At 42.3% G+C, this 27,505-nt stretch overlaps 1 protein-coding gene across 5 annotated transcripts; it reads right to left on the minus strand.

Moving 5' to 3' along the window:
- Positions 1-3,131: 3,131 nt before the first annotated feature.
- Positions 3,132-27,505, minus strand: CASP8 (caspase 8). 5 transcript variants are annotated; one of them, XM_035007389.1, is made up of 12 exons: positions 27,167-27,505; positions 26,492-26,593; positions 25,761-25,870; positions 24,874-24,943; positions 15,967-16,304; positions 11,819-11,924; positions 10,847-10,985; positions 10,694-10,738; positions 10,221-10,306; positions 8,246-8,387; positions 4,856-5,357; positions 3,132-3,757 (listed from the first exon to the last, which is right to left on the minus strand). In XM_035007389.1, the coding sequence occupies exons 5-12, from the start codon at positions 16,269-16,271 to the stop codon at positions 3,622-3,624; spliced, it is 1,461 nt and encodes a 486-aa protein (XP_034863280.1). In that variant the 5' UTR covers positions 16,272-16,304; positions 24,874-24,943; positions 25,761-25,870; positions 26,492-26,593; positions 27,167-27,505; the 3' UTR covers positions 3,132-3,621. The 5 variants fall into 5 exon arrangements, with proteins under 5 accessions (XP_034863280.1, XP_034863282.1, XP_034863279.1 ...); XM_035007391.1 differs by lacking the exon at positions 25,761-25,870 and having other exon boundaries at positions 27,328-27,505; XM_035007388.1 differs by lacking the exon at positions 25,761-25,870.

Here is a 27,505-nt window from a genome sequence, read left to right on the forward strand (position 1 = left end):
TGGGAATGTTTGAATTCTCATCTCAATTATACAGATTTTCAAGACTCTTCAATGAAAGGTGATGTTCTCTGTATCTGGATCTGAGCTTTCTCTGGGCATTGTACTATTTTCTCTTCCACATTTATGTATTTCATTATGAAAACACTAATCTGAAGAACTTCTCCCTATTAAATGTTGACTGTACTTTGAAGTTTAGCTTTTGTCCCCCGGGGCATTTAGCTAGCAAGAATGATAATTTATTGATTCAATTCCAAAAACCTTTTCTCTTATGTGTGTCCCCACTGCTCCACTTCTCAATCATCTTCCCTGTAACTATGATTTGGGGAAAGTTTCTGATGATTCTTGCCACCTTCTCTAAATAATCACCAGAATTCAAATCCCCACAGTGCAGGCAATATAAGTAAGTGAAGTGGCCTGGACATAAGGAAAAATAACCACACAAACAAGCACGGTGATAAATGGTCATTGGCATCAGCCTAAATGTAGGGGATTGAGTGGGGTGGACCCATTCCACACAAGAGCATGGGATCAATGTGGTCAGATATTCTGATTTTTCAAAAGAAAGTATTGTGGGTTTTTTTTTTTAAAGATTTTCTTTATCTGACAGAGCGAGACACAGCGAGAGAGGGAACACAAGCAGGGGGGAGTGGGAGAGGGAGAAGCAGGATTCCCGCGGAGCAGAGATGTGACGCAGGGCTGGATCCCAGGACCCTGGGACCATGACCTGAGCCGAAGGCAGACCCTTAACGACTGAGCCACCCAGGTACCCCAGTACTAAATTTATGATGTTACATTTCTTTTAAACTTTCTATATTTTCTTATCTACTCTAAGTTTTTTAAAAACTTTTTCATTGAATCAAAAATAAAATTAAAATCCTACCTATGTCCCAGTCTTAAATATGGGCAAAAAATTTTCTTAAAAATTAACTGCATGACAGGCGCCTGGGTGGCTCAGTTGGTTAAGTGACTGCCTTTGGCTCAGGTCATGATCCTGGAGTCCTGGGATCGAGTCCCGCATCGGGCTCCCTGCTCGGCAGGGAGTCTGCTTCTCCCTCTGACCTTCCTCCCTCTCATGCTCTCTGTCTCTCATTCTCTCTCTCTCAAATAAATAAATAAAATCTTAAAAAAAAAAAAAATTAACTGCATGAGCCAACATTGGGAGATGCTAATGGTAAAAAAAACAAAAACAAAACTAATAAAAACAATCTCCAAACAACATAAGTTAAAATTCTATTTTCTATTAAAAATATTATTAAAAATATATATTATTGAAAAAATATTCTTTTAAAAAAAGCTTTAAAAAAAGACATTCATGCAGATTTAGAATGAACTAAATACATAAAGAAACAAAATGCAACTGCATGAATGGAGTACAGTATCACTAGCAAAAAAGCAAATGAGGTATTGATTATATAGAAGCAAATAAGAGAAAAGGCTGTTAAAAGATTTTAACATAAGAAATAACAGCTTCAAACTTATATTTTTTTAAAAAAACTTACAAATTAGTGTAGAGGATGGCTTGGAAAGGGAGAGACTGGAACTACAAAAAGATGTTAATGTGTTATTAACATCAGTCTTTTCAAATATGGATTTAATGGTACTTATAAATAATAAGAACAAGGAAACTAATTCCTGGGTTTTGTGAAATCTAAATCTAAACAGAGTTAGGGTGTCTTTTACCACTGAAACAAGGTCTCCTCGTAGCTCAGGAGAGGAGGCTCAGGTGTTTCTGGGATTGCCTGTCACACACATCAGAAGAGATCAGGTTGGATGTAGGAGCATTACATATGAGGTTTTTTTTAGCTAGGTCAGATCACAAAAATCTCCCTCAGTGACCTTTGAGAGAGGGTCACTGGCATCCCCCTGCAAACCGTTAAACAACAGAAATTCAACTGAGTAAATTTAAAGATCAGATTGGATCAAATTGCATTAGGTCACTTTCCTAAGGGGAATGGAAGGAGTTTATCAGGCAGATTATTTCACCAGTGCTGACCAGGTAATTCCATGTTGCCTGCTTAAAGATTACATTCCCGGGGAATTAAAACTGCATTTTGGTTAGGTATTAAGTCTTGGTTTGCTGACATGGGGTTTAGCACAAGTGACTCTATTTGGGGCTGCTGTCTCTCTCTCTCTCTCTCTCTCTTTTTTTAAAGATTTTGGCAGAAAGAGAGAGAGAGAACACAAGTGGGGTGAAGGGCAGAGGGAGAAGCAGGCTCCCGGCTGAGCAGGATGCCTGATGCAGGGCTCGAGCCCAGGACCCTGAGATCATGACAGACACTAGAGCCAAAGGCAGACGCTTAAAGACTGAGCCACCCAGGTGCCGCTGCTGCCTTTTTTCTTTTTTTTTAAGATTTTACTTATTTGACAGAGAGAGATACAGTGAGAGAGGGAACACAAGCAGGGGGAGTGGGAGAGGGAGAAGCAGGCTTCCCACTGAGCAGGGAGCCCGATGCGGGGCTCAATTCCAGGACCCTGGGATTATGACCTGAGCCAAAGGCAGATGCTTAACGACTGAGCCACCCAGGTACCCCTCTCTCCTTTTTAACAATACCTTTTAGGGGTGCCTGGCTGACTCAGTTCATAGAGCGTGTGACTCTTGACGTTGGTGTTGTGAGTTCAAGCCCCATGTCGTGTAGTGGGGGTCAGCGGGGGGCGGGGGGGAGGTAGTGGATAGAGCTTACTTAAGGAAAAAAAAAGTCCCAACAGTACCTTTTAACAATTTTACCTCACATTCTGCTCCATAGAAGCACATCCAGTTAGCTGGAATGTAAATATGACAAATTCTCATAAGAACCAGGAATGAGGAATCAGCCCTTTCACAGAAAGGAGAAGGATTATGGTTTTCTTGACTTTGTCTCCCAGTACTTGAACAACATTCACTTATTCTGAGGCCTCAAGTGGGAAACTGCTTTCCTCATTCCCCATCTCCTTATGCCTTATAAAATCTCTGCACTACTGGGGGCACCTGGGTGGCTCAGTTGGTTAAGCGACTGCTTTCGGCTCAGGTCATGATCCTGGAGTCCCGGGATCGAGTCCCGCATCGGGCTCCCTGCTTGGCAGGGAGCCTGCTTCTCCCTCTGACCCTCCCCCCTCTCATGTGCTCTCTCTCTCTCATTCTCTCTGTCTCAAATAAATAAATAAAATCTTTAAAAAAAAAAATCTCTGCACTACCATTAACTCTGTGTTCCAGGTTAAAGCCTTCGCATGATATCCTTAACTTTTTTTTAAATACTTAACAATTTGAAGGGAATCAAATTATTCCAGGCTGGAAGCAGATGAGAGATGTGCAAAGAACATTCATTCTGACACCGTTTTTGAACCTAAATTTATGATGTTACATTTCTTTTAAACTTTCTATATTTTCTTATCTACTCTCAGTGTTTTAAAAACTTTTTCATCGAATCAAAAATAAAATTAAAATCCTACCTAGGGCTATAAATCTCTAGCTATTACTGCAAAGCCAGAGATTTAGGCTTAAATTTGCACAGGAATTAGTTTGTCCTGACTCCGATTCTCTCCCCTGCCTGCCATCCAAAAGAAAAAAAAAAAAAAAAAAAGGCAAATAGCAGCATTCTACTAACAAATAAATTAAGCATAGTGTTATACAGCTAAACAGTAGCATCAATTAGGAGGGAAGAAGAGTTTTTTCCTCAGTGTGAAAGTAGGTTGTGGCATTTGCTTCCCCATGTTTTTTCTGTCATCCTTATTGCTCACTTCAAAGTTCACCTCGGTAAGGATGGTGAGAATATCTTCACCCCTGAAAAACAACAACACTGTGACCATCTGTGGGGAAACAATACCAGCAAACCCTTTCATCTGCTCTTAGTTAGTGACAGTTCCTTCCTTCAAAATGCCAGGCATTTGAAATCATAAGCTGATAAACTAAGATGTGTCAAAGCTTTCTAGGAAAAGGAGTAGTTTCAGAGCTTAATAACTTACCTTTGGTTTACTCAAGATCTCTACTGATCATCAGAAACCTCAGAGTCAACATCAGATTTGGGTTCCTTCCCTCCTGATCTGTTTGTACCTTACTCTTCCACGTACTATGCCTCTTGCCCCCATAATCACCTCAGTGCCCCCCCCAAAAAAACATCCTCTGCTTCTGTGATCATCTACAATCACTTTGGGCAAGGGAAAACCCAATGCCTCCTGCAACCACTCCACCCCTTTCTCACCAGCCTCTGTAGGACTCGTGGTCTAAGTTACAAAAGGAAAACATGGTGTTGATGTTATGTTTCACTCCTTGATCTGCCATGGGAAATTCTTACTCTTCATACACTTAAAGCATGATGAGATATAGAGCTAGAAGATTTCTCGCTATTCACCTGTCAGTTATGTGTGCATCTGAGTGAACTATGACTACAAAACCATCATTCAACTAAAGGAGGCATAGGGTATAATAAATGAGGGAGGGATATTTTCCCACATTTTGTAGCTTCACATCAGGCCAAATTAGTGGGAATATAAAGGGTTTCTACTCTTTGGTACTTCTCTCCCACAACACACCAAGAGGGTTGATTAGCTATGATAGAACTTTAACAGAGCTGGAGGATGTTAACCATTGAAATGGGTTATTACCTTGTTGGAAGACTTCCAAAACTAGTTGAGTTGGCTGAGTCATGTTTCTGCCTAAAAACAGAGCTGAACTGACTTTACCATCACTCCCTGCTTTATGATACCCCGACTGTCCTTTCAGGCACTAAATAAAAGAAACTCTGCTGTAAGTGTCTCTATGAACTAATGATGTTAACGCTTGCCCCCCTCTCCCACTTTGCAACTGACCTGGGAAGTACAGCTATGTCATCCATAACTAGAAATTTAGAAACGAATGAAGGGCAGAGTAGGCAAAAATTACCTAGGACATCTTTCTCTTAGGCTCTGGCAAAGTGACTGGATATACCAGGTCCCCTCCATGGGGTTTCGGTAGGAAACACAATTGTTCACAGTGGCCATCCCCAGCAGAAAGTCAGCATCTTCTGGGATATATCTCTTCTGCCGTGACGAGTCCATTTCTAAATAGGCTTCCTTCTGTTCGGAGTCAGTCTCAACAGCTATACCTTTCTGGTAGTTATCCCCTTGACAAGCCTGAATAAAAAAGATTTTGGGCTTGCCTGCAAGGGAAGGGCACTTTGAGCCAGTGAAGTAAGAGGTCAGCTCATAGATGGGGACTTCCCGCCCATCAGAGCCATAGATGATGCCCTTGTCTCCATGGGAGAGGACACAGCAGATAAAGCAATCCCTGCTAGTGTGGTCCATGCTTTGGTAGGATTTCAGAACCTCACAGATTTTCATGGCTGTAGAGTCTCTGAAAGGCACGATCTCAAAATGAAGCTCACTAAAGGTCTGACACAAAGCATCTGAAAAGTGAAACAAGAAAAGTCATATTACACCAGAATAAGCCCCAAACCACAGTCCAGAGCTAGAGAGAACACTGATCAGATTAAGAATCTGAACCAGAGGGCGCCTGGGTGGCTCCGTCGCTAAGTGTCTGCCTTCTGCTCAGGTCATGATCCTGGATTCCTGGGATCGAGCCCCGCATCGGGCTCCCTGCTCAGCGGGAAGCCTGCTTCCCTCTCTCCCACTCCCCCTGCTTGTGTTCCCTCTCTCACTGTCTCTCTCTCTCTCTGTCAAATAGATAGATGACAGAGAGAGAGAGAGAGATGCTAGAGTACAAAGAATCTGAACCAGAACTGAAGAACAAGACCCTTATATCACTGGCCGAATTACATAGTTTTCTAATATTTATTGCCCCCAGCTGAAAACACTTCCAGTCCCGAGGCAAATGAGAAAGGGGAGAGTGCTATTGTTGGCCTTCTGTCTCTGCTCAACTAGTCTATAAGATGGGTAAGCTATTATTTAGGCTTACTACCAAACCAATCTAAATAATGATTGTATTACTTACATAATCAAAATAAAAAGCAAAAAAAAATTTTTAATAGAAGCTTCATACTTATTTTATCTTGAACACTCAAATTTGTTTATCAAAATACAAAATATGAGGGGCGCCTGGGTGGCTCGGTCGGTTGAGTGTCTGACTCTTGATTTTGGCTCAGGTCATGATCTCAGGGTCGTGAAGATTGAGCCCCATGTCAGGCTCCACGCTCAGCATGGAGTCTGCTTGTCCCTTTCCCTCTTCTCCTCCCCCCCCACTCACACTTGCTCTCTCAAATAAATAAATCTTTTAAGAAAAATACAAGATATGAATGTTTAAAAAATCAAGTAGAACTAAAAGGCCTATTACAAAAAGCTATCCCTTCTCTAACTCTCCCTATTACCCAGTCATGTTCCATGAAGGCAACCACTTTCAACTTTTTACAACTATTTTTTGGTATTCACCTCCATTTTGTAATGAATTTGACCTCTTTGCTATTTATTTACTTATAAATTTTAGACTTTGTATTGAGCTCTTATTATGGAGGATGAGCATTTGATGCTCTTATACAGTTATTTACAACTTTTAATCGAATCAATAGTACTATGTAAACAATATTCTTTAATTATGTTTCCTTTTTTATTAAATTTTTTGTCTTTCCTGGAATTAGTAATTGCATTATTTTTTCATTGCTTTGTTTTCCATATGCATAACCTTATTTTTTGTCCAAGTTCTCTAAGATCTAGTCAGTCTTTCAACATTTTCAGGGTGCCTGATTTTTTTTTAACTAAAAATTGTATATACTTAAGGCATAAAACTGATTATATATACAGTGAAGTAATTATCACAGTCAAGCTAATAATATATCTCCTCACATACTTAATTCCTTTTGTGTGTGTGTATGTGTGATGAGAGCACCTGCAATACACTCTCTTAGCATATTTCTAGTATTCAATACAGTATTATTAACTATAGTCATTATGTCATTCATTAGATCTCTAAATAAGTTACAAATCTGCAACTTTGTACCTACCCTTTGACCAAAGGACAGAAATTCAATCAAATATTATTTTAATAAAAATGTTTTGATAGTGGGGCACTTGGGTGGTTCGGTCAGTTAAATGTTCAACTCTTTTTTTTTTTAAGATTTTATTTATTTATTTGACAGAGACACAGTGAGAGAGGGAACACAAGCAGGGGGAGTAGGAGAGAGAGAGGCAGGCTTCCCGCTGAGCAGGGAACCCGATGCAGGGCTCGAACCCAGGACCCTGGGATCATGACCTGAGCTGAAGGCAAACGCTTAATGACTGAGCCACCCAGGCGCCCCCATAAATGTCCAACTCTTGATTTCAGCTCAGGTCATGATGCCAGGGTCACGACATGGAGCCCCGCAATGGGCTCCGCACTGGGTGTGGAGCCTGCTTAAGATTCTCTCTGTTCCTCTCCCCCTGCCCCTCCCCATGCTTGTGCTCTCTCTCTCTCTACAAAAAAAATGTTTTGATAGTAAATGAATGGAAATCAAAGGCCTGAATTCTCTTCTTCAAGACCAAGGTATATGATGTTGAGTGATATAGCCAATGGACTTAAAGCTCTGTGGCTTTTGAAATCTTAGAATAGATTTGCTTGAATATGTGTTAAGAGACCATTAGCAGAGTCTTGATGATTAAAATCAACCTACATTAATTTTCTAAACTTTATTCAGTTAAAAAAATAAGGCATTACCTGATGTTATGACTCATAAACACCATTTTCAAAAATATATTGGATGAGTTGGATTATTTCTGTCACTTTTAGTAGAGCCATTTCTATGTTCACACACTGAAAATTATTTTTTCATTTAAATTATAAGTTCTCACAAGTTTTCATTTAACCTGTAAGTTCTTATAAGTTCTCTTTTAAGTTGCTCCTCCTAAAGAGGCTGAGCAAAAGAATTTCTGGCTAGTTTAATATTTGACAATGGTATTTCTATTAAAGACTCACAATTTCATCTGCCCAACTTTTATAATTACAATATGTGGTCTTGATCCCAAGGCAATGTTTTCACCTAATACTTAATACATTCTACAGAAGCACTATTCATTAAGTTGAATTAAAAGCAAAGCTTATTGTTGTTGCTTTTTACTATAAGCCTTTTAGTAAGATTTGATATTTTATCTTATATACATTACTTTGATTAAAAAATTAATTTAAAAAAACAAAAGCAGAAAATTAGCAAATATACAAAAATGTTCTTCATTTCCACAAGGAAATATGGTTTTATCCATTTTTTTTCCTGAAACATGAGGCCCTATTGGTACAATTTTTGTTCTCCCCTTTTGATAAAAAAACTTAGGTATTAGAAATATTTCACTTCTTTTCAGGGTTCTACTGTACCTGCATCCAAGTCTGTTCCATTCCTATCCTTAATGTTCTGAAGTTTGGGTACTTCCTTCCGTGCTATGCTAAAGTCATAATTGTTAAAGATCACACAATATCCTCGAGGTTTGCTTTCCATTCGGTAAACTTTCTCCGATGCCTGGAAGACAAAAATCCAACCCAGGAGCTGACTCTGAGGGTCAAACACTTGAGATGTGAACAAACAACTCCCTAGTAAGAAGTTGGGCTGTCCCCTTAGCCAAACTGGGATGCAAGGGTCCTTTCACCAGCCCTCCCTCAACTTGACGTCATTTCTCTGGTGAACCAGTTTCCACCCGTTCCCTTGACGCAGGATCCCCAGACTTCTGCCCCACAGTTAGTATGTAAAATCAGGGTCCCAGTACTTGGGCCTCTTGAGCACTTTGCACATCTATTAATACTGTCGTCATCATAACATATTTTCATATGTTCTTGTTTCTGCTCAAGGCAGCTAACATTTGCAGCAGGAACTAGAATTTATTAATTTGTGAGAGCTCAATCAGGAGTTGCTGAATGAATGAATGTCTTCATGCTGTCTTTGGGCTGCCTGTCAGTCACCTTGTTATTCTGTTGGCCATCTAGTCAACTCATCTATTTTTCTGGGCTAACAGCTGAGGGCCGGCCCTTCACACAGGACATAGCACGGTCCCAGGACTTTGAAAGCCGACGACTTAATTTGGCTCTCAGGACCACAGGGCCTGGAGGAGAGAGACGGACTAGTCAGGCAGGTCTTGGCTATGTTGCAGGTTACAGTATCCAGACTCTCGTACCTGACAGTATCAGTCAGAGACAGCCCTGCATCCTGACTTTCCCAGGGCCGTTTCTGTGCCAAGATACTCAGCATTTGTTGGGAAATCCATGCAGCTCCTCAAGGTAGAGAAAAGTGCTCTGCGCTAAGGGCTCAAATTCCTGGCTCTACTACGTAATAACCTTAAGACTCTGTGCAAGTTACCTAATCTCTCTGGCACTCAGTACAGTTAGCTGTTCAGTGGGGACGACACTCAGTAGAGTGCTTTGCTATTTGCAAAGTGCCACATGACTTTGGCAAATCCTTGGTTTTCAGACCTAGAGAGGTCTGGTAATTTGCTCAGGAGCCCACCTGTAACTGGTCTCTCTCAGCTTAATTTCAAGTCTCCCACTGGACTGATAGCATTCAGGGTTTCCTCTGCTTCCCATCACAGAGAGGAGTGAACAGGCTAATGAATCAGAATGTGGCTGGTGAATCTTTGAAGGTTAATAAACTAAAGTGATTATCTAGAAAGGCAATTCTTGCACTGGCTCATTGAGATGAGAACATAGAGATGGCTAGATCATGAGCCTTTGCTGCTTACCCCTAAATCACCGTGGAGAAACAGTTTTGAAATGTCAGCCTAAAAGAAAAGGCTTTGCTTTTCCCAGGCCTGCTAGAGTTTTCTCCCAAAGCCTTCTCCCACTTCGGCTGAGGCAGCTGCTGAAAGGGTTGCCAGGAGGCTTCTTGCTTTCTCGGCCCTCCAACTATTCCAGTGCCTTTGTCTTTGGTTTTAAAATAAAATTTTAGGGGTGCCTGGGTGGTGCCGTTGGTTACACATCTGACTCTTGATTTGTGCTCAAGTCATGGGATTGGGTCCCGCATGGAGCCCCACATCAGCCTCTGCACTCAGCGAGGAGTCTGCTTAGGATTCTCTCTCTCCCTCTTCCTCTGCCCCTCCCCTGCTCACATGCGCTCTCTCTCTCTCTCACTCTCTCAAACAAATAAATAAATCTAAAAACTAAAATAAAATTTTAACACTTTTTTTACTTTTGAAACTTAAAAAATCACATTTTAAATTTGTCTGTTTCTGAAAATTTTCTATAGTTCTCCAAATTTCCAGTAAGCATCTGCCCCTTACTAGTTTATCTGAGCGCTTAAAAGCTGAGGAATGCAAGAACTAGAATGAGCAACTAAAGAGAAAAAGGAGTCCAAATTTCTACACACCTCTGATTCATAGTCCTGTTCTCCTGGAGAGTCCGACATTGGCAGTACCCTCAGGGATTCCTCCCCTACAAGCAACTGAGACATATCTGGAATGAAATATAGCAGAGAAGGGATTTTGGTAAAGAAACACAGAGCACCCAGGATATCATAAGGTCCCCTTTAAAATGAAAACTCACAGACTGCCTTGAACATAATATCCTTGCAGTCCACAGAATAAAAATCTTTTTACTGACTGACTCTTCACCTATTTTAAACTTGTCAGCCTGGGGCTGCAAGGTCTATGTCTTTTGACAGCAGGCGTGTATCTTTCAATGTGTAAAGAAGGGGACAAGTAGGCACGGAGCCTTCTTGATTTTAGGAGAGCAAGACCATTAAGATGTGGATGTGTGAGAAGGTTGTGGGGAGAGGAGGCAATGGGGGTATCTGATAGTAAATTAACTGAATAAGCCTTAAATACGTATTTCGCAAATTACCATTTGAAACTTCATCTAGACTTCTTTGAGGGCTCATTGTTTGCTCTGAATTAAAAAACAAACACATATTTGATTAGAAACAATCTCGACGTAGAGGGATTTGTCAATTTAAGAATACATTTTGCTAATTCACAGCTGTCAAGTTATTTCTACCTCTGCTTAATTCTTCATAATCCGTGATTTTCTTCAGCAGGCTCTTGTTAATTTGGTCACAGATTCTTTTCAGGGTGTCCAAATTTCTTTCCCCGAGGATGACCCTCTTCTCCATCTCTATGAAAATATCAAGCAAGTTCTAGAAGGAAGAGAAATAAAGTTGGAAGCCTGGATTGAGGCATACCGGGTTTTAGATGAGATTTTCTTTTTTTTTTTGTAAGTCCACTTTGTCCAAAGAGAGGGCCCACCCTAGCTTCCCAAGCTGACCCTCCTGACAGGATATCCTGGTCTTATAAAGCCAATAGAGCACCGGAGAATCAATTTTGTCTTTTCTGGCCCAGGAAGAGAGAAATGAGAAGGTAGAGGAAAAGTGACATCAGGTGTCACCCAGGCCCCAGCCCCCAAGCCCTGTGCTGCAACCACCGGGGACACCTTTAGGGGACGTCTGTGAAATAGCCCAGGTGCATGGCTGAGACAACTGTAGCCTGGTCCCCAGAGTGACAGCCCTGGGGACTGCATCTCTCCCGACACTGCCTCCGGCACGTGATCCACGTCCGGTCCGGACGCACGCACGCACAGAGTCCGCACGCACGCACGCACACGCATGCACGCACACGCACAGAGTTCCAGGTCCCAGGTGTTGCAGAAGCTGCAGAAGCTGGAGATGTCTCCAGCTCACCACTGTCTTGCCTGGCTCTGCGGGGCCCCGCAACGGGCTGTGCCTCCACAACCAGTCTTCTTCCCCTCCCTACTGACCCTGCCCTGCTCCTGACAATGTGAGCAGCACTTCTCAGTATACGAAGGAATCGTATCTGCAACGCTGCTGTCTGTCCAACCACTCTTTTCTTCTCCCCTGGTTGAAAAGTGAGAGTCCAGGTTGCTTTTACTGGACCAGCCCTCTCTCCAGTCGCAGCAATCCCCACCGGCCAACTCAACCTCAGGACCAAATCTTGGTGAAGCACCAGGTCTTACCAAATCATCATGCAGTTTACATCTGGAGATCTCCTGGCTCAAAAGAAACTTAAAGGACCTCAATTCCAATTTGCTTACATCTTCTGAAATCTGAAAAAGCATGACCCTGTGGTGGGAAATGGAGACACTTTAGAAATGGTTTCTCAAATAATTTCCCATTTGATAAGAGGAGTGGCAGTGGAAACTTGATTCCGGTCACCTCCCCTTAAATGAAAGACAGCTAATGACATAATTTATGAGTTGAATCTTCGCAGAGAGGATGCTGCAGTGACATGACAGACTACTGACTCAGGCCCAGCTACTCCACCCTTAACAGAGTTAAGGTCCGCTAACTATGCCGTTCAGTTAGTTTCAGTTAAATGAATTGTGTTTTTCCTTGGTCCTTCACTATAAAATCAGGAGCTTGTTGCAGTAGGGGAAAAAAAAAAGTTTTTATTGTGGAAATTATGCTTTTCAAAATGCAAACTGGATCATCACCTCCTGGTCTTTTTAAAAGATTTATTTATTTATTTGAGAGAGAGTGCGTGCACAAGCAGGGGGAGCTGCAGGCAGAGGGAGAGGGAGAAACAGGCTCCCCACTAAGCAAGGAGCCCAACGCGGGGCTGATCCCAGGTCGCCAGGATCATGACCTGAGCCGAAGGCAGACACTTAACTGACTGAGCCACCCAGGTGCCCTGGATCATCACTTCCTAAATTAAAACTTGTTAGTGCTCTCCTGGCCATCAACGTCAGTAGGAAGGCCCCACACTTGGTTCTGGAATACAAACCTTTGTGCACTGAGCCCAGCCTACCTCTTCAGCTTCTCTAGCCACTCCTCAGCCCCTGCCCCCATCTCCTCTCCAAACACACGCAGCTGCCCTGCCCCCACCCCTGTATGCTGTGCCGCTCACACCCCCATTCCCTTGTCCCATCTGCAGACACAGATTCACCCACTAACAGCTCAAGTACTGCCTGAGTGTCCTCAAGGCTGCATTCACCACACTGTGCCTTTGTATCGCCAGAAAGTTTACACACATGTTATAATTGTCTGCTTACAAAGCCCTCTGAGTCCCCTGAGAGCAAGGTCTGTGCCCTTTCTGTTTCCATAAGCCCAGTGGGTCATGAGGTGCAGAGGTTAAGTGCAGAGGACCTGGGCTACTGGCGTTGGAACTTTGGTTCCATCATCTAAGAACTGTGTGACTGTAGACGTGTTTTACACTTTTTCCCCTCATCTGTAAACTTGTACATGATACAATATACCACTGGGACATATTAAGAATAATACGAATAAATTTATCTGAAGTGCTTAAACCAATCTTTGGCAATACATCGAGTGTTCGATACACAACAGGCATTATTATTTCCTAATCCATGAGAGGTTCTTGGGATATGTCTGTTGAAGGAACAAAGGAATGTTTAATATGTCAGCAAACCTTTCACCATTGTGGTGTAAAGGAAAATAACACAAAAACATGCTAACTTCAAATTAAATTAGAAAATTAAAGTTCTGAAAATAAAAATAGTGTACAAACAGAAGTTTCTCAGGATTGTCATCTATTTCATCCTTCCTCTCCTGGAATCTCTACCCTAGAAGTATTTCTCCAAAGTTTTCTCAGTTTGGCCAAGATTGGGTCCAGTCAAAAGTTACCGGCCCTTTTATCTTTCTTATAAGGTGTTTTGCCCTCTTACTTTCCTCATTACTAAAATCTACTGGCTTTCTTGTACCGTCACTGTCTAGAAATAAACCTGGGTAGTTTATAAGATACTGATTTTATAGGCAGCAATTATAATTTGAAAATAAAAATGTCTAGTGCTTTCTCGTAAATGGAAAGTGGCCACTCTAGCATACTTTTTATTTCCTGGCTAATATCCAACAATGATGAACAGTAGATTGTATTTGTGCTGACCCTTTTGTTCCCAAGCTAACATGTTAAAGATTTAACAGACAGGGATGCCTCGGTGGCTCAGTCGGTTAGGCAGCTGCCTTTGGCTCAGGTCATGATCTCGGGGGTCCTGGGATCGAGCCCCGCATCGGGCTCCCTGCTCAGCGGGGAGCCTGCTTCTCCCTCTCCCTGCTGCTTCTCCTTCTTGTGTTCTCACTCTCTCTCTCTCTCTCTGACAAATAAATAAATAAAATCTTAAAAAAAAAAAAAAAAGATTTGACAGACAGATCTTCCCTTGTCTGGGACTCAGCCTTCCACCAGAGAAGTACAGGTCACTGTCTGACATTGACAATTTGCCTTAGCCTTGCTTACATGACAGAAGGAGAGCAACCTTCAGAAGACCAAGATGGTGGGCACAAGATAAGACCCTCCTGGTTCTAGGGTTGTTGTTTTTTTAAGATTAATTGCTGCCTTAATGAAAAAAAAATCATTAGGAAGATGTCACAGTCCCATTAAAACAAAGTTACCCAGTATTGAATGATGTCCTCCCGGACTCTCCTCCCCAATTCATGTCCACCCTGGATGGATGAATGTGACTTTATTTGGGAAAAGGACCTTTGATGATATAATCTTGTTAAGATAAGGTCACACTAGATCAGGGTTGGCCCTAGTCCAACAACTGGTGGCTTTCCAAGAAGAGGAAATTCAGAAAAACAGGCACAGAGAGGAGATTGGAGTGATGCATCGAAAAGATGAGGAAGACCAAGGATTGCCTGCAAACACCTGAAGCTAGGGGAGGAAGGAACATGAAACAGACTCTCCCTCAGAGCTCCAAAGGAACCAACCCTGTTGACACCTTCATTTCAAACTTCTAGCCCCCAGAACTGTGAGAGTATGAATGTCTTTACTGTGGTAAGCCACCCAGTTTGTGGGACTTCCACAGCAGCCTTCGGAAACTCATACACCCAGCGTATCTCTTTTGTCACTTATCAAAATGCTCAAGCTTCGAGCAGAGAAAGATATGGTAGGGAACATGCCAGAATCTCAGGTCTCTGAGACTGAGGACCAGGGCATTCATAAATAGGCCAGGCTAGTAGGGGATAGTGAGAACGTACCATCACACTCGCCATCATTACTAACAAGAGAGAAGAGGCCGTGAAATGCATCACAGCTAAGGCTGGAGTAGAAGTTTTCAGAAGGGAAGCTAAAAATAACGCTGAGGAGCATCTGGTAATAGGGCATGTTGAAAGACAGAAGTTGGTAATGTGTGCCTGTTTTTATTTTATTTTATTTTCTTATTTTTTAAAGATTTTATTTATTTATTTGAGACAGAGAGACAGAGAGAGAGCATGAGAGGGGGGAGGGTCGGGAGGGTCAGAGGGAGAAGCAGACTCCCTGCCGAGCAGGGAGCCCGATGCGGGACTCGATCCAGGGACTCCAGGATCATGACCTGAGCCGAAGGCAGTCGCTTAACCAACTGAGCCACCCAGGCGCCCTGTGTGCCTGTTTTTAAAGTCTGTTACCTATATAATCAGTCATCCCTCACAACCCCGGTGCTGCTCTTTCTGCCCGTGTTTTAATAAAATCACCATTTTGCACACACACACACACAAAAGTCTGTTACCGACTCATGAAGACATAAGAGAACATGGCTTGTTATCAGCCCTGGGTCCCGCTGCCCCACAGGCAGGGAGAGGCCCAGCTGCAAGGCAGAGGCTGGACAGACGACTGAGGTTGCCACTGTCCACACAGGGGCTCGGCAGTCTTTGTGGGGCCCAGCCTGGCCGGTCCAGCACGACGGGCAGCACACAGCCCCCATTGGAGAACCTTATGAAGCAAGTCTTTCAGGGTGGAGTAAAAGCCTAGAACCCCACTGAGAACGTCCACAGTCAACCACATGCAGGTGGGAGGGGGATTTCGGAGAAGCAGCAGGGATGCTTTATCCAATAATGGGCAAAGTAAGCACAGGACGTGGACATCAACAGAGCAGACGCAAACAGAAGAGGAGACAGAACAGGGAGAGAGACAATTCAGAAGATGGCTGTTTTAATATCAGCATACCTACAGGTCCTATTTCACTTTGGAAACAAATTTTTTATTTTATGGTTTAACTTTTTTTCTGAATTATATATAAGATCTCTAAATTCCTTAATCTGGCCCTGGTGGGACATCTTCGAGGAACTTCCAAAGTCATACGACATAGACACTCACAATCAGCCCTACCCACGAAGATGTGTCCATTGCACCCGCACCTCCCAATGCCCGCACTGTGGAGGCTGTCCCCACCTGTAGGCAGAGATCTGGGCTCTGCCTGGTATCTGAAGTTCCTGCTCCATCTCCTCTTTGCTGGTGTCCAGGTAGGTGACCAGCAGATCCAGTCTATTGATTCGGAAAAGCAGCTCCTTCAAGAAGGACAGGTTGCTTTCCTCCAACATTCTCTTTTCCTGGAGTCTCTGGAATAACATCAAGGGATCCTTGATGGGTTCCTGCTTTTTCTGTGGGATGTAGTCCATGCTAAGGAATTTGAGGGAGGCCAGCTCATCACTGTCCAGCTGCTCTCCAATATTATAGAGGCATTTGCTGAAATTCATGTTGGTCAAGTATCAGGAGAGTGTCGTCGTAGCCTAGGTCAAAATACAATATTATGTTCAGATGAGGAGGAGAAGTACCATTTACCAGTTCCGTCATTAAGTGCTGTTATCTACTATACTCTAGACATTTTACTGAGGACACAGGGAAGAAAAAAACAAACAGGACACGTTTCTGCTCTCAACTAGCTCACTATTTTGGAAGGTAGATACACAAATTAGCCAATAGTCAGAGAGTTGTGACCAGGGCACCATAGGAATATAGAGAAAGGAACCCTAACGCAACCAGGGAGAAGGGCTTCCTGGAGGGAAGAAGGTGGGAAAGGACAATTCTTGCAGGAAATAATTTATGCAAAAGATGGAGGCGAGAATGTTCTAGTCAATTCAAGCAACCACAAGGAGCTCAAAAAAGTAACCACGAAGTGTCTGGGAGGAGGAATGGTGGGAAAAGGGATGAAGCCATGGCCTGGAACCATTACAAAGGGCCTCGTACTGTGGGGGAAAGGGCTCAGGTTTTGTCCCAGAGGTGATGGGGAACTAAGAAAGGACTGTAATGTCATCCAGTTTGGGATTAACATTTCAAGTGTGGCAGGTAGGGGCGCCTGGGTGGCTCAGTGGGTTAAGCATCTGCCGTTGGCTCAAGTCACGATCTCAGGGTCCTGGTCGGGCTTCCTGCTCTTCGGGGAGTCTGCTTCTCCTTCTGCCCCTCTCCCTACTCATGCACTCTCTCACGCTCTCTTTCTCAAATAAATCAAATCAAAAAAAAAAAAAAAAAGTGTGGAGGATAGACTGGAAGGGCTGGAGGCTGGAGAAGTGATGGCGTCTGACTGAAACAATGGTGCTAGGAAAACATGATGCAGTGCCGTCCCCCAAAGGCCTCGGGACCGGCCCCCACAACCGACCAAGGACCCACAGCTGGAAATGAAACCAAGTCAACTTTGTCAGCCTTCCAATGCAGAAATGAAACCAGGTCAACTTTGTCAGCCTCCATTTCAAACAGTCTCCAAATCAGATGACGTGATATTTTCACACACACACGTTTGAGCAGATAGAAAAGGAGAGGGCAGTGTTTGTGGAAATCCCGGACAACCTTCACGCAAACAGCCCAGAATCTGGGGGTCCTCCTCCTGTGAGCCCCTGAGTCACCCCTCCTCCTCCCTGCTCTGATAGGCCCATGTTGGTGATAAAACAAGCCCTCAGAGCAGGGTTTGTACTGGATTCTTCAGAGGAGCAGGTGTGGGACCCAGCTCATAAGACGGCCGCAGTATCATCATAAAGGGCAGGAAGTGGCAGGAAGCCACCTGCAGCTGACTGTCGGGGAGGGGGAAAGTGCAGTGGTTCAGAGTAGGGGGCGTTAGGGTCTGACAAAACTTAGATAGAAGCTGTCTGGGGCACTGGCCCCAGACCTAGGCAGCTCAGGTCCTCTGAGAGTTAGGTGCTCCCTCTGTAACATGGGGATCAGAACACCCACCCCCTAAAGTGTTTGACTAAGTCCTGTAAGGCATGTGCAGTGATGGTCAGCAATTAATGAACAAATGAGGGTTAACCCAAAAGAAGGAAACAGATCCTAGCTGTGGGGACCCAACAGGAACTGGGCACTTGAGTACTTTCCTCACCCTCCTGCTTTCCCGTTTCCCCAGTGGAAAACTCGTTGGGAAGTAGTGTTTTTCAAACTCTGTAAAGTTGAAGAACTCTTGGTTGACTCCTTACTCAGATGCTCCCATACCTTAGGAGGTGGTCCCGGAGGGCTGCAGTTTGAGAAACTTGAACTAGAAAACCTTTAACTTCCTGTCCACCTCCACCATTTCCTTGATCCCACAGACTCTGTGCTCCTGGGCACTTTCCTTAACCTCAAATGACCTTAACCTGTTTGTACCTCTTTCCTCCCAGAAGCAAAGTGGATGAGTTCCTGGGTCCTTAAGCTCCCTGCACTAACATTCTTGGATGAAAACACAAATCCTGATTCTATCACTTGAAATAATGATCAAGTGAACCAGGACCCATGTATTTTCTATATCTGATGTTAAAATAGAAGTATTTGGGGGGCTCCTGGGTGGCTCAGTGGGTTAAGCATTTGACTCTTGATTTCGGCTCAGGTCATGATCTCAGGGTCATGAGATCGAGCCCTTCATAGGACTCTGCACTGGGCATGGAGCCTGCTTAAGATTCTCTCTTTCCCGGGCGCCTGGGTGGCTCAGTTGGTTAAGCGACTGCCTTCGGCTCAGGTCATGATCCTGGAGTCCCTGGATCGAGTCCTGCATCGGGCTCCCTGCTCGGCAGGGAGTCTGCTTCTCCCTCTGACCCTCCCCCCTCTCATGTGCTCTCTCTCTCAGTCTCTCTCTCTCAAATAAATAAATAAAATCTTAAAAAAAAAAAAAGATTCTCTCTTTCCCTCTCCCTCTGCTCCTCCCAACTCCCACTCTCTAAAAATTAATTAATTAATTAATTAAAATAGAAATATTTTTTATTTGCACAATAAGGTTAAGTTTTAATCTTTTTATAAAGTACCGTGAAAGACTAGGAAATTTTTAGTTTTTCCTTTAAAAACACCTTCCCTCTCCCCGCACCCACTCTGATTGTAGAAGCAGTATTTTTTGTGTGCGTGAAAATTGAGAATATAGTAAATTATAAAATGGTCAGTTATCATTATCATACACACACACACACATGCACACAAGATATCATACATCAGACATACACGCAAAGATACATTTATATAAAAATCAGAATCAGGCTGCTTATCCAGGTGTATACACCTATTTTTTTCCCCCACTTAATATTTAGAATGAATATTTACCCCACCATTAAATATTCTTCTTTGGCATATTTTTAATGTTTCTTGATCTCCAGCATGCAGATATAGCAAAATTTAGTTTAAGGAATTTTCAATTTCTTTACTCTTAAAAATAATATTGTATTGCAAAGCTTTTTCACATATCCTGTGCATATCTCTGATTATTTCTCTCTTAGAATTGGAATTATGGGACAAAACCCTTTTTCTCCCTTTTAATCTAGAATTTACATCATTATTTAGACAAGTTTTCTTGACTCTGGAAACTAGAAGAAAGTGTTTTGGACAGATACACTTTGCACTGGATTCCCAAAGCCTGCAGAGCCTAAATCTTTCACAAAGCAATCAATTATCACGAAAATACTTTTATTTAGAAAAGACATCTTAAATATGTGGCTAGCACCTAACAGCATATGTTCAAAATGTAGCAAACAAAACCTACTGGACCTATAAGGGGACAAACTAGCAAGTTCATTCCCTAAATCACACTCCCTAGAAACACACGTGTTTAGTTTTTGATGTAGTGTTCCATAGAAAGAAAAGAAAAAAAAAAAAAAAGAAACACACGTGTACTCAACAGGATATGTGCACGGACTGTCACCACAACACAATGTGTAACCCTGAACAACTGGAAACATCCCTAATGTCCATCAACATAGAAATGGCTAAATAAACTAAGGTATAGTCACACTACAGAATATTGTGCAGCAGTTAAGAAAATGCCCTCCATCTTCTGAAATAAAAACGATAGCTATCCAAGTCATGTTATTATGACAGTAAAAAAACCATAGAAAAAGCAGTTGCAATATAAAAAAATACATCTACTTTTTAAAAAATACTCAAAGCAATACAATGAGATTTTCAGTGGTTACAGATACATATGCAAAAGCAGAAAATAAAAAGGTAACAGGGTTCTGGGAAGAGACTTAACAAATTCAAAAGTTTCTTCTGGGGAATGAAGGAGAAAACTAGAATTTGGGGGTGAAGGAGTGAGGAAAGAGAATTGCTCTTTTCCTGTAATATGGTAAGAAGAATGTATGCACATATTCTCAGGTAAATGAAACTACTGTTAAAATACTTGAGTGTGTTCTTGGGCTTAAGGTTATGTAAGAGAGTGAATGAAGGAGGAGGCAAGAAATGACAATCTTTGGAACAGGAAATGACATACCATGGGCACATTAACCAGGAAAGGAGACCAGATCAGAGGAGCAAGCAACACAACCACATTTGTGTTTTGTTTTGTTTCATTTCATTTTTTTTTAATTTTATTTATTTATTTATTTATTTATTTAAGATTTTATTTATTTGACAGAGACAGAGATAGCGAGAGCAGGAATACAAGCAGGGGGAGTGGGAGAGGGAGAAGCAGGCTTCCCACCGAGCAGGGAGCTCGATGTGGGGCTTGATCCCAGGATCCCGGGATCATGACCTGAGCCAAAGGCAGACACTTAATGACTGAGCCACCCAGGCGCTCCTGTTTCATTTTGCTTTTTAAGTAGGCTCCACATCCAGCACCCAGCATGTAGCCCAAGGGGGGCCTTAAACTCACGACCCTGAGATCGAGACCTGAGCTGGTATCAAGAGTCGGTCGCTTAACCGACTGAGCTCCCCAGGTGCCCTTACATTTGTGTTCTTAAAAGAAAAGAAAGTATTAGATGAACTTAAACTTTAAAAAAGAACTTAAGAGAACTCAGAGAACCTATTTGCCCCCAAAATAGCAGGAAACTTCCACACACCATTCTCGAAAATAGAAATCTAGTAGAAGAGACTGGAAGATTGAAGTGGCCCAAGTGAAAACTCTGTTTCCTCCCAGTAGCAAATACACGTCCTTTCAAACACATACCAAATAGTCACAAAAATTGTCCACAAAGAAAATCTTAATACGAGATTCCCAAAGAGCACAAATAGTACAGTCCACATTCTCTTTTAGAAGTTAACGATGAAATTAGAAATTAACATGTTAATTAGAAGTTAACAATGAAAAATAACCAAACTGAACACACCTACAAAAAGGGCTATCGACATTGAGGTGGCTTTTTCCACATGTGCTGTTAGAACAATTAGGCAGACTTCTAGAACAAACTGAAATGGATCATAACTGAATTCTTCACATTAAAATAAGCTGCAGATGGATCAAAGCCTCAAACCTGAAAATTAAAATACTAAGGAAAGAAACATTGGAGAATTGTTTAAAATAATCATGCAGTGGTAAAGAATCTTTCTAAGTACAACAGAAAACCTGGAAGCCATTACAGAAAGGTTGATAAATGTCCTTAAATAATAACTAAAATAATCTGCCAAAATAAGCCAGACAAAATTTAAAAATAAATAAATCTTGCACTTGGGGGAAAAAGGACTGATTTTCTTAAAGTCATTTTTTTAAAAGAAGGATAAAGACCAACGATCCAATGCATAAACAGGTAAACATCGTAAGTACACAGTTCAGAGAAAAGTACCAGTGGCTTTATTTTTTAAAACCAATGGTTTTAAACATTTGAAAAGATGTTCAACTTCATTCACCAAAAAAAAAAAAAAAAAAAAAGGCAAACTGAAATTACAAAAGACCATTTTTCAACTACCAAATTGGTGAAGCACAAAACTTGCAATACCTAGTGTTTTGAGATGGTGGGAAAAAAAATAGGTAGGTGGGTAATTTGGCCCCTATCGGTCAAAATATAAAATGACCCCACAATTTAACTTCCACGAGTTTCTCCAACATTAGCTTAAACGTGCTGTACTTAAAAACAGGTACAGGGCTGCTCATGGCAGTGTTGCTCGACAGAACAAAGGGGCAGAAACCACTCCTTATCGGTATCAGAAGTTCAATGAAACCTTACTCAGATATTTAAAAAGAATAGGAAGACCACCATGATTGGATTTGTGTGATCTATACAAGGCCTTGTGAAGTGGTGCGTGGATTTGTGTATTTACAGAAGATCTTTGAACAGAACCAACACACAGGAAGCTGTTTCAGTGATTGCGTGGGAGGAGAGGAACTAGAAGCCCCGTGATGGAGTGGACGCCGGGGCGGCAGAGAAGTCAGGCTTGCCGCTTAAATTTTTAGGAGGTGCATGTATTACTTATTCTACGTGGACTTATATGTAGATGAAAATCACTACTTTTTTTTTTTTTTCCCAAAGATTCCATTCATTTATTTGACAAAGACAGAGAGCAGGAGAGCACAAGCAGTGGGAGAGGCAGAGGGAGAAGCAGGCTCCCCACCTAGCAGGGGGCCCGATGCGGGGCTCGATCCCAGGAGCCTGGGACCATGACCTGAGCCGAAGGCAGATGCTTAACCAACTGAGCCACACAGGCGCCCCAAAAATCATTACTTAAAGACCCATTTTCATTCATAAGGAGGAAAGGATCTAAACTAGGCCCAGCCCTGTTTAGCACCATTAGCTCCAATGTCCTTAAATTTTTAAATCAGTTCTAATCTCTGTTAAAATCTCCTTTTACAGAATTAAATGATTATCAAACGAAAGCGGAATCTTTTTCCCTCGATATTTTTTTCTGATAACAACGCTTATTGTATTCATTTTAGAAAGTACAGAAAAGATAAAAAGGAAAATAAAAATTACCTATAATTCTCCCATCCAAAGATAATCACCTAATAATATTTTACTATCTTTCCTACCAAGCATTTTATATATATATATATTTTTTTTTTTTCCCCTCATATTGTATCATACCACATTTCTGAGGTATAAGTGGAATTTTCACTGGTAATATTGTAAGTACATCTTGATACCATCACTTTTTTCTTCTACAGCACAGATTTTAAAATTTGTAAAGTATGAAATCATAGGATCGGACCATAATGTATGTAACCAGTTTCTGCTTATATTTAGAATAAGATCTTAAGATGTAAATCTCCCTGTACACCTCTGATTATTTTCTTAGAATAATTTCCTAGAAGTAGTAATTACTGAGCCCAAAGGAATAAACCTTCTTTAAGTCTTTTGTTACATATTTAATAGCATTTTCTGACAGTATATAATAATAATAATAATAATAACAACAACAATAATAATATAATCCAAGGCCAGGATGATATGAGTTTGGTTATAACATGATTGGCACTTGGCTCCTGTCCTCTGTAGCTGCCTCATCTCATTCATTTTATTATCTTTGCAGTAATTAGAAAATGCTTTCTAAATGACTTCTGCATCACATGAAAATGGAGAGTTAGTAGGGAAAATGTTGGCAAGGCCTCTTTCTGGTCCAGGTTTTACAGGACACACTATGACATAATATTCAGTCTTGGTTTGTTTACGTCACACACCTCTCTAGTCATAGTGCCTGGAAAGCAATTAGCTGCAACAGAATTTTATACCTTTGACAAAGGGCCACCTCTGGGCACTGAGATCCATGGGTACACGGACCGTAGGATGGTTCTTGTTTTATGGCACCGAGGTTTACTGCATAAGATCATGGGCTAGAAACTTTGTTACAGTAATATTTTTAAAAGAGCATTTATTGGGGCGCCTGGGTGGCTCAGTCGTTAAGCGTCTGCCTTCGGCTCAGATCATGATCCCAGGGTCCTGGGATCGAGCCCCGCATCGGGCTCCCTGCTCCGCGGGAAGCCTGCTTCTCCCTCTCCCACTCCCCCTGCTTGTGTTCCCTCTCTTACTGTGTCTCTCTCTCAAATAAATAAATAAAATCTTAAAAAATAAATAAAAGAGCATTTATTGTTGTATTTTTCTGATCCTAAAATAGTGAAAGTCACACTTATTCCTTAGAGAAAGTACAGCAATGTATAAAAAGAAAAAGAAAAATCACTTAGAAACTCATCATTTAGAAGTAACTCTTTTGTTACACTTAGTGGTTTCCTTCCACTTATATTCGCGTGCGTGTGTGTGTAAATACATATATATAATGTGTTCATATACATACATAAAAGATATAAATTTGAATATTTTCATATATAATGCATACAAGGCAGAAGAAAGAGATGGGGATGCGATACCGCCAGGAAGTTTTGTTTTACTTTCAGTTATATGATATCTGTTAAATCATAACTCTATATAAATAGATTTGTACTATACAATAAGTATCTTTAATATTTTTAATAATAAATTTATGCCCCAAAGTATTTGATGTAAATAAATGTTTGTATTATGATATACAGGTGTTTATATCTATGTAAACGTAAAAATATCTTTTTGACTTATTTTACTACCAGTCTCTGAAGAAATTGGTATTATCGTCTTCATGTTACCATTGTGAAAAATCAGTTTAGAAATAAGCTCGCAGGAGAGGCGTCAGGCTCGGATTTGAGCATCTCCCTAGAGGGTTTCAACGACAGGCCCTGCAAAGATTTAGATTTTATTCTGCTTGCAGCTGGAAGCCAGCGAACGAATTTAACCAAAAAAAAAGGACATGTAATCATAATATTTTCAAAGATTAAAATATAAAAAAATTTTTGAAAGACAAAAATACTCCCAAAACACAAAACCAGGAATTCTTAATAAATCCACTACGGCAGAGAGAGTGACCCCACAGAACCTGACGAATCAGAGTGGTATGTGCCGGAGCCCAGATTTAGATGGTGTCACCGCCTTCCAGAGTCCCAACTCTACCCCTGCTTAGGCCACGATTCAATTAAGGATAAGGTCTCTGTACAAACAGTCATACTCGGAGCATTCCAGAAAAACCTCACCTAAGCTGGAGAGGGCCTTAAGCTCTGGAATCTATGGGGCTCTCGCCATGGCTCTCAGAGGGCCTACTAATTCTTACGGTTTTCCCACCCTCAGCAGCCTAGAAAATTCTAGAATCAAAGGTCTTTCTCCCAGGAGGCCCAACCAACCTTACCAAAGAAGCCAATCCTGGGACCCTCACAGTGGCAGCAGCTTCTTCACAGGCCTGTTTTCTCCTGAAGCGACTAAAACAAGAGAGAAGGGCCACGACTGAAACAAGAGTGAAGGGCTGAGGAAGAATAGGCACCGCTCGCTCTACTTCCTGTTTACGAAACCACTGACTCATTTAGGCTGAGTAAGGCCGGCTTGCGCCTGAGCAGCCACCTCTTCCCAGAATGCAAGAATCCAGAGGAACAGGGGACACGGTGTTCGGGGCGGGGGGCGGGGCGGGGGGACTGGGCCACCTGAGCTTTGGCTCTGGCTGTGTGACTTTGGATGGGTCATTTTGCCTTTGGGGCCTCTTTTACCACATTCCAAAATGAGGAAGTTGGACTGGATGGTAATTAAGAGCCTCTTCATTCCGTATTTCAGAAATTTACAGATTTTTCTGGGTTCATTATGAAGACTTGAATGTTTTCATTCAGTAATATTGATTGAGCACTTCTGAGAGATCTGAAAACTGTGGGGTCCTCATCATGGCTCTCAGAGGGTCTGCTAAGCTAACTCTCATGGTTTCCCATCTACACTAGAATATGGTGGCCCTGAGCCCACCATATCCTACCCTCAGCAGCCTGGAAAACTCTAGAATCAAAGCCCTTTCTCCTGAAAGGCCCAGATGACCTTACCAAAGAGACAAACAAATCCTAGGGTCCTCAGCATGGTCTGGGCCCTGGAGACATAACTGCACAAAACACACTTAGCCCAGCCTTTTTGCTGTGAATCAACTGAAATGTTTTCTGATGTTCTAAGTAGAAAGAAAAAAAATCAAACACTGCTCTTCTTTGAAATTGTCTTTTTTCTTTCCCCAAATAGAATATAAGCTCTCAGGAGGCTGAGACCCACCTAGAGCTGAGAGCATTAAAGGAGGTGTCTGGAAGTGCCTCTTCACCTGTAGAGGGCCAGGTAAAGTACTATCGATGCCCTTCACTCCCACTTCATTCTGCCCATCAAGTCTGAGTGAGAACACAGCAACACAAGGAGTTAAATCCTAACCCAGGAGGGATTCCCTGATGTTCTTCCTGAGCATCACCCCAAGCATTCATTCCACTGTTTTGTGACCGGTTCCTGTGCTGGGCTGGAGCTTCACAAGGGCAGGAGCACATCTTTCATGTCTGTGTTCCCAGAACCTACCACGGGAGGAGCAATTATCTATGACCTCCAAACAGTTCCTACAAATCGACAAGAAGAAGAAAGCCTGTAAAGAGACAATGGGTCTGAACATGGAGTTCCTTGACAGGGACTTGCTTACAAAGCCAAAGTGTCCGAGGTGATGCTCAGACACTTTAATAATCTGAGAAATGCAAAATAAAGCAACATGATACCCACTTTCTACCCAACAGATTGGTCAAGGTTTGCAAGTGGGATCAGACCAAGGATTGGTGGGCAAGTTATGTCGTCCTTATAGAGGATTGTGAAGACTGTCCAGCATGTAATACCCCATAGGGCTTAGAAAGTGGGACCTGGCAAAACATAGAACTTCAAGTGCCAGAGTGCTCCCTTAAAAAAAAAGAAGCAGAATGAGCAAAATACAATCCAAATAATACTAATAAATAGTAATAATTGCAAGTACTTACTGAGAATTTAGCAGCGCCAGTCACTGTTGCAAGTGGTTAACGTATATTATCTCATTAAATCCTCAGGACCGCCTCATGAGGTAGTACGAATCCCATATGATGCTGAGGAAACAGAAGCACAGAGAAATTACTTACTTGTTCCAGCTCATAGTTAAAAAAATAGTGTGTTCACACAAAACAACGATACATTTTGCTTGCAAAGATACAGATCAATTCAGGGATAGTTATCAAAAGATTTAGAGAGCTGTCTTTTGGGAGGCAGTGGGCGGGGGGGGGGGGGGGAGGGGGGGGGGGGGGGGAAGGGGGGGGGGAGGAGATGGAAGAAAGTGCCAATGAGGCGGTGGGCGGCATCTGAGAGATTAACTCAACCCTCTGCCCAAATGGGAAAGAAAACCAATGAAGTAGGTAAAGGATGTCTGCTGGAATCTCCAAAATGATCGGGTGGGAGGGAGACACTGTGTCTGTATTTGAAGGGGAGGCACTAAGAAGAGAAATGTAGCAGAGTATTGGAGATCCCTCAGAGTTAAAATGTAGCAAGGCCCTCTGCTGTGGTGCAGAGAGAAAGCCCACTCAGAGATGTGGGGCCCTGGCAGGATCCTGAGGTGTCCCCACTCTGCCCACTGAGTGAGTCCCGGAAACATGGTATTCAGAAGCCATTCTGCACCAGGCACTCACCTGCTCCACCCTGTCCCAGCGACATCACAGAGTGCCCGGGGCCAAGACCCCTGAACTGCCCAATTTCACCCAGACTCTTAAGTCCTGTCCACCCAACCAGAGAGAAGTCCCTTGAAGGAGGGTGGGGACAGAAACACCTCCAGGAAGAAGTTTTCTTTTACTTTCGATAACTCCACTTTCTGCCTCCCTCAGCGGATTCACTTCTTGTTCTCCACATTCAGAATTTAGTAGCGAATTCAGCAGGGCTTAAAAAAAAAAAAATCCCAAGAGACAAGAGCAGAATCTGGTCTTCAGCAAGCAAGGAAGAAAATTCCTCAACAGAAAGATCTAGAAAATAAA

This window comes from Mirounga leonina, unplaced genomic scaffold (genome assembly GCF_011800145.1).
Source record: "Mirounga leonina isolate KUSES-001 unplaced genomic scaffold, KU_Mleo_1.0 Mir_151, whole genome shotgun sequence".
Classification (NCBI taxonomy): Eukaryota; Metazoa; Chordata; class Mammalia; order Carnivora; family Phocidae; genus Mirounga; species Mirounga leonina.

What these genes read in the sequence shown, in the direction of transcription:
- CASP8 (XM_035007391.1), bottom strand. Translation starts at nt 16,271, where the DNA reads ATGAATTTCAGCAAATGCCTCTATAATATTGGAGAGCAGCTGGACAGT. An exon ending in TCTAGATGAAGTTTCAAATG is followed by an intron (nt 10,307 to 10,693) that starts GTAATTTGCGAA and finishes ATTTCATTCCAG; the next exon opens with ATATGTCTCAGTTGCTTGTA. An exon ending in CTAAGAGAAAGATGTCCTAG is followed by an intron (nt 3,758 to 4,855) that starts GTAATTTTTGCC and finishes GTTGTTTTTCAG; the next exon opens with GGGTGAAGATATTCTCACCA.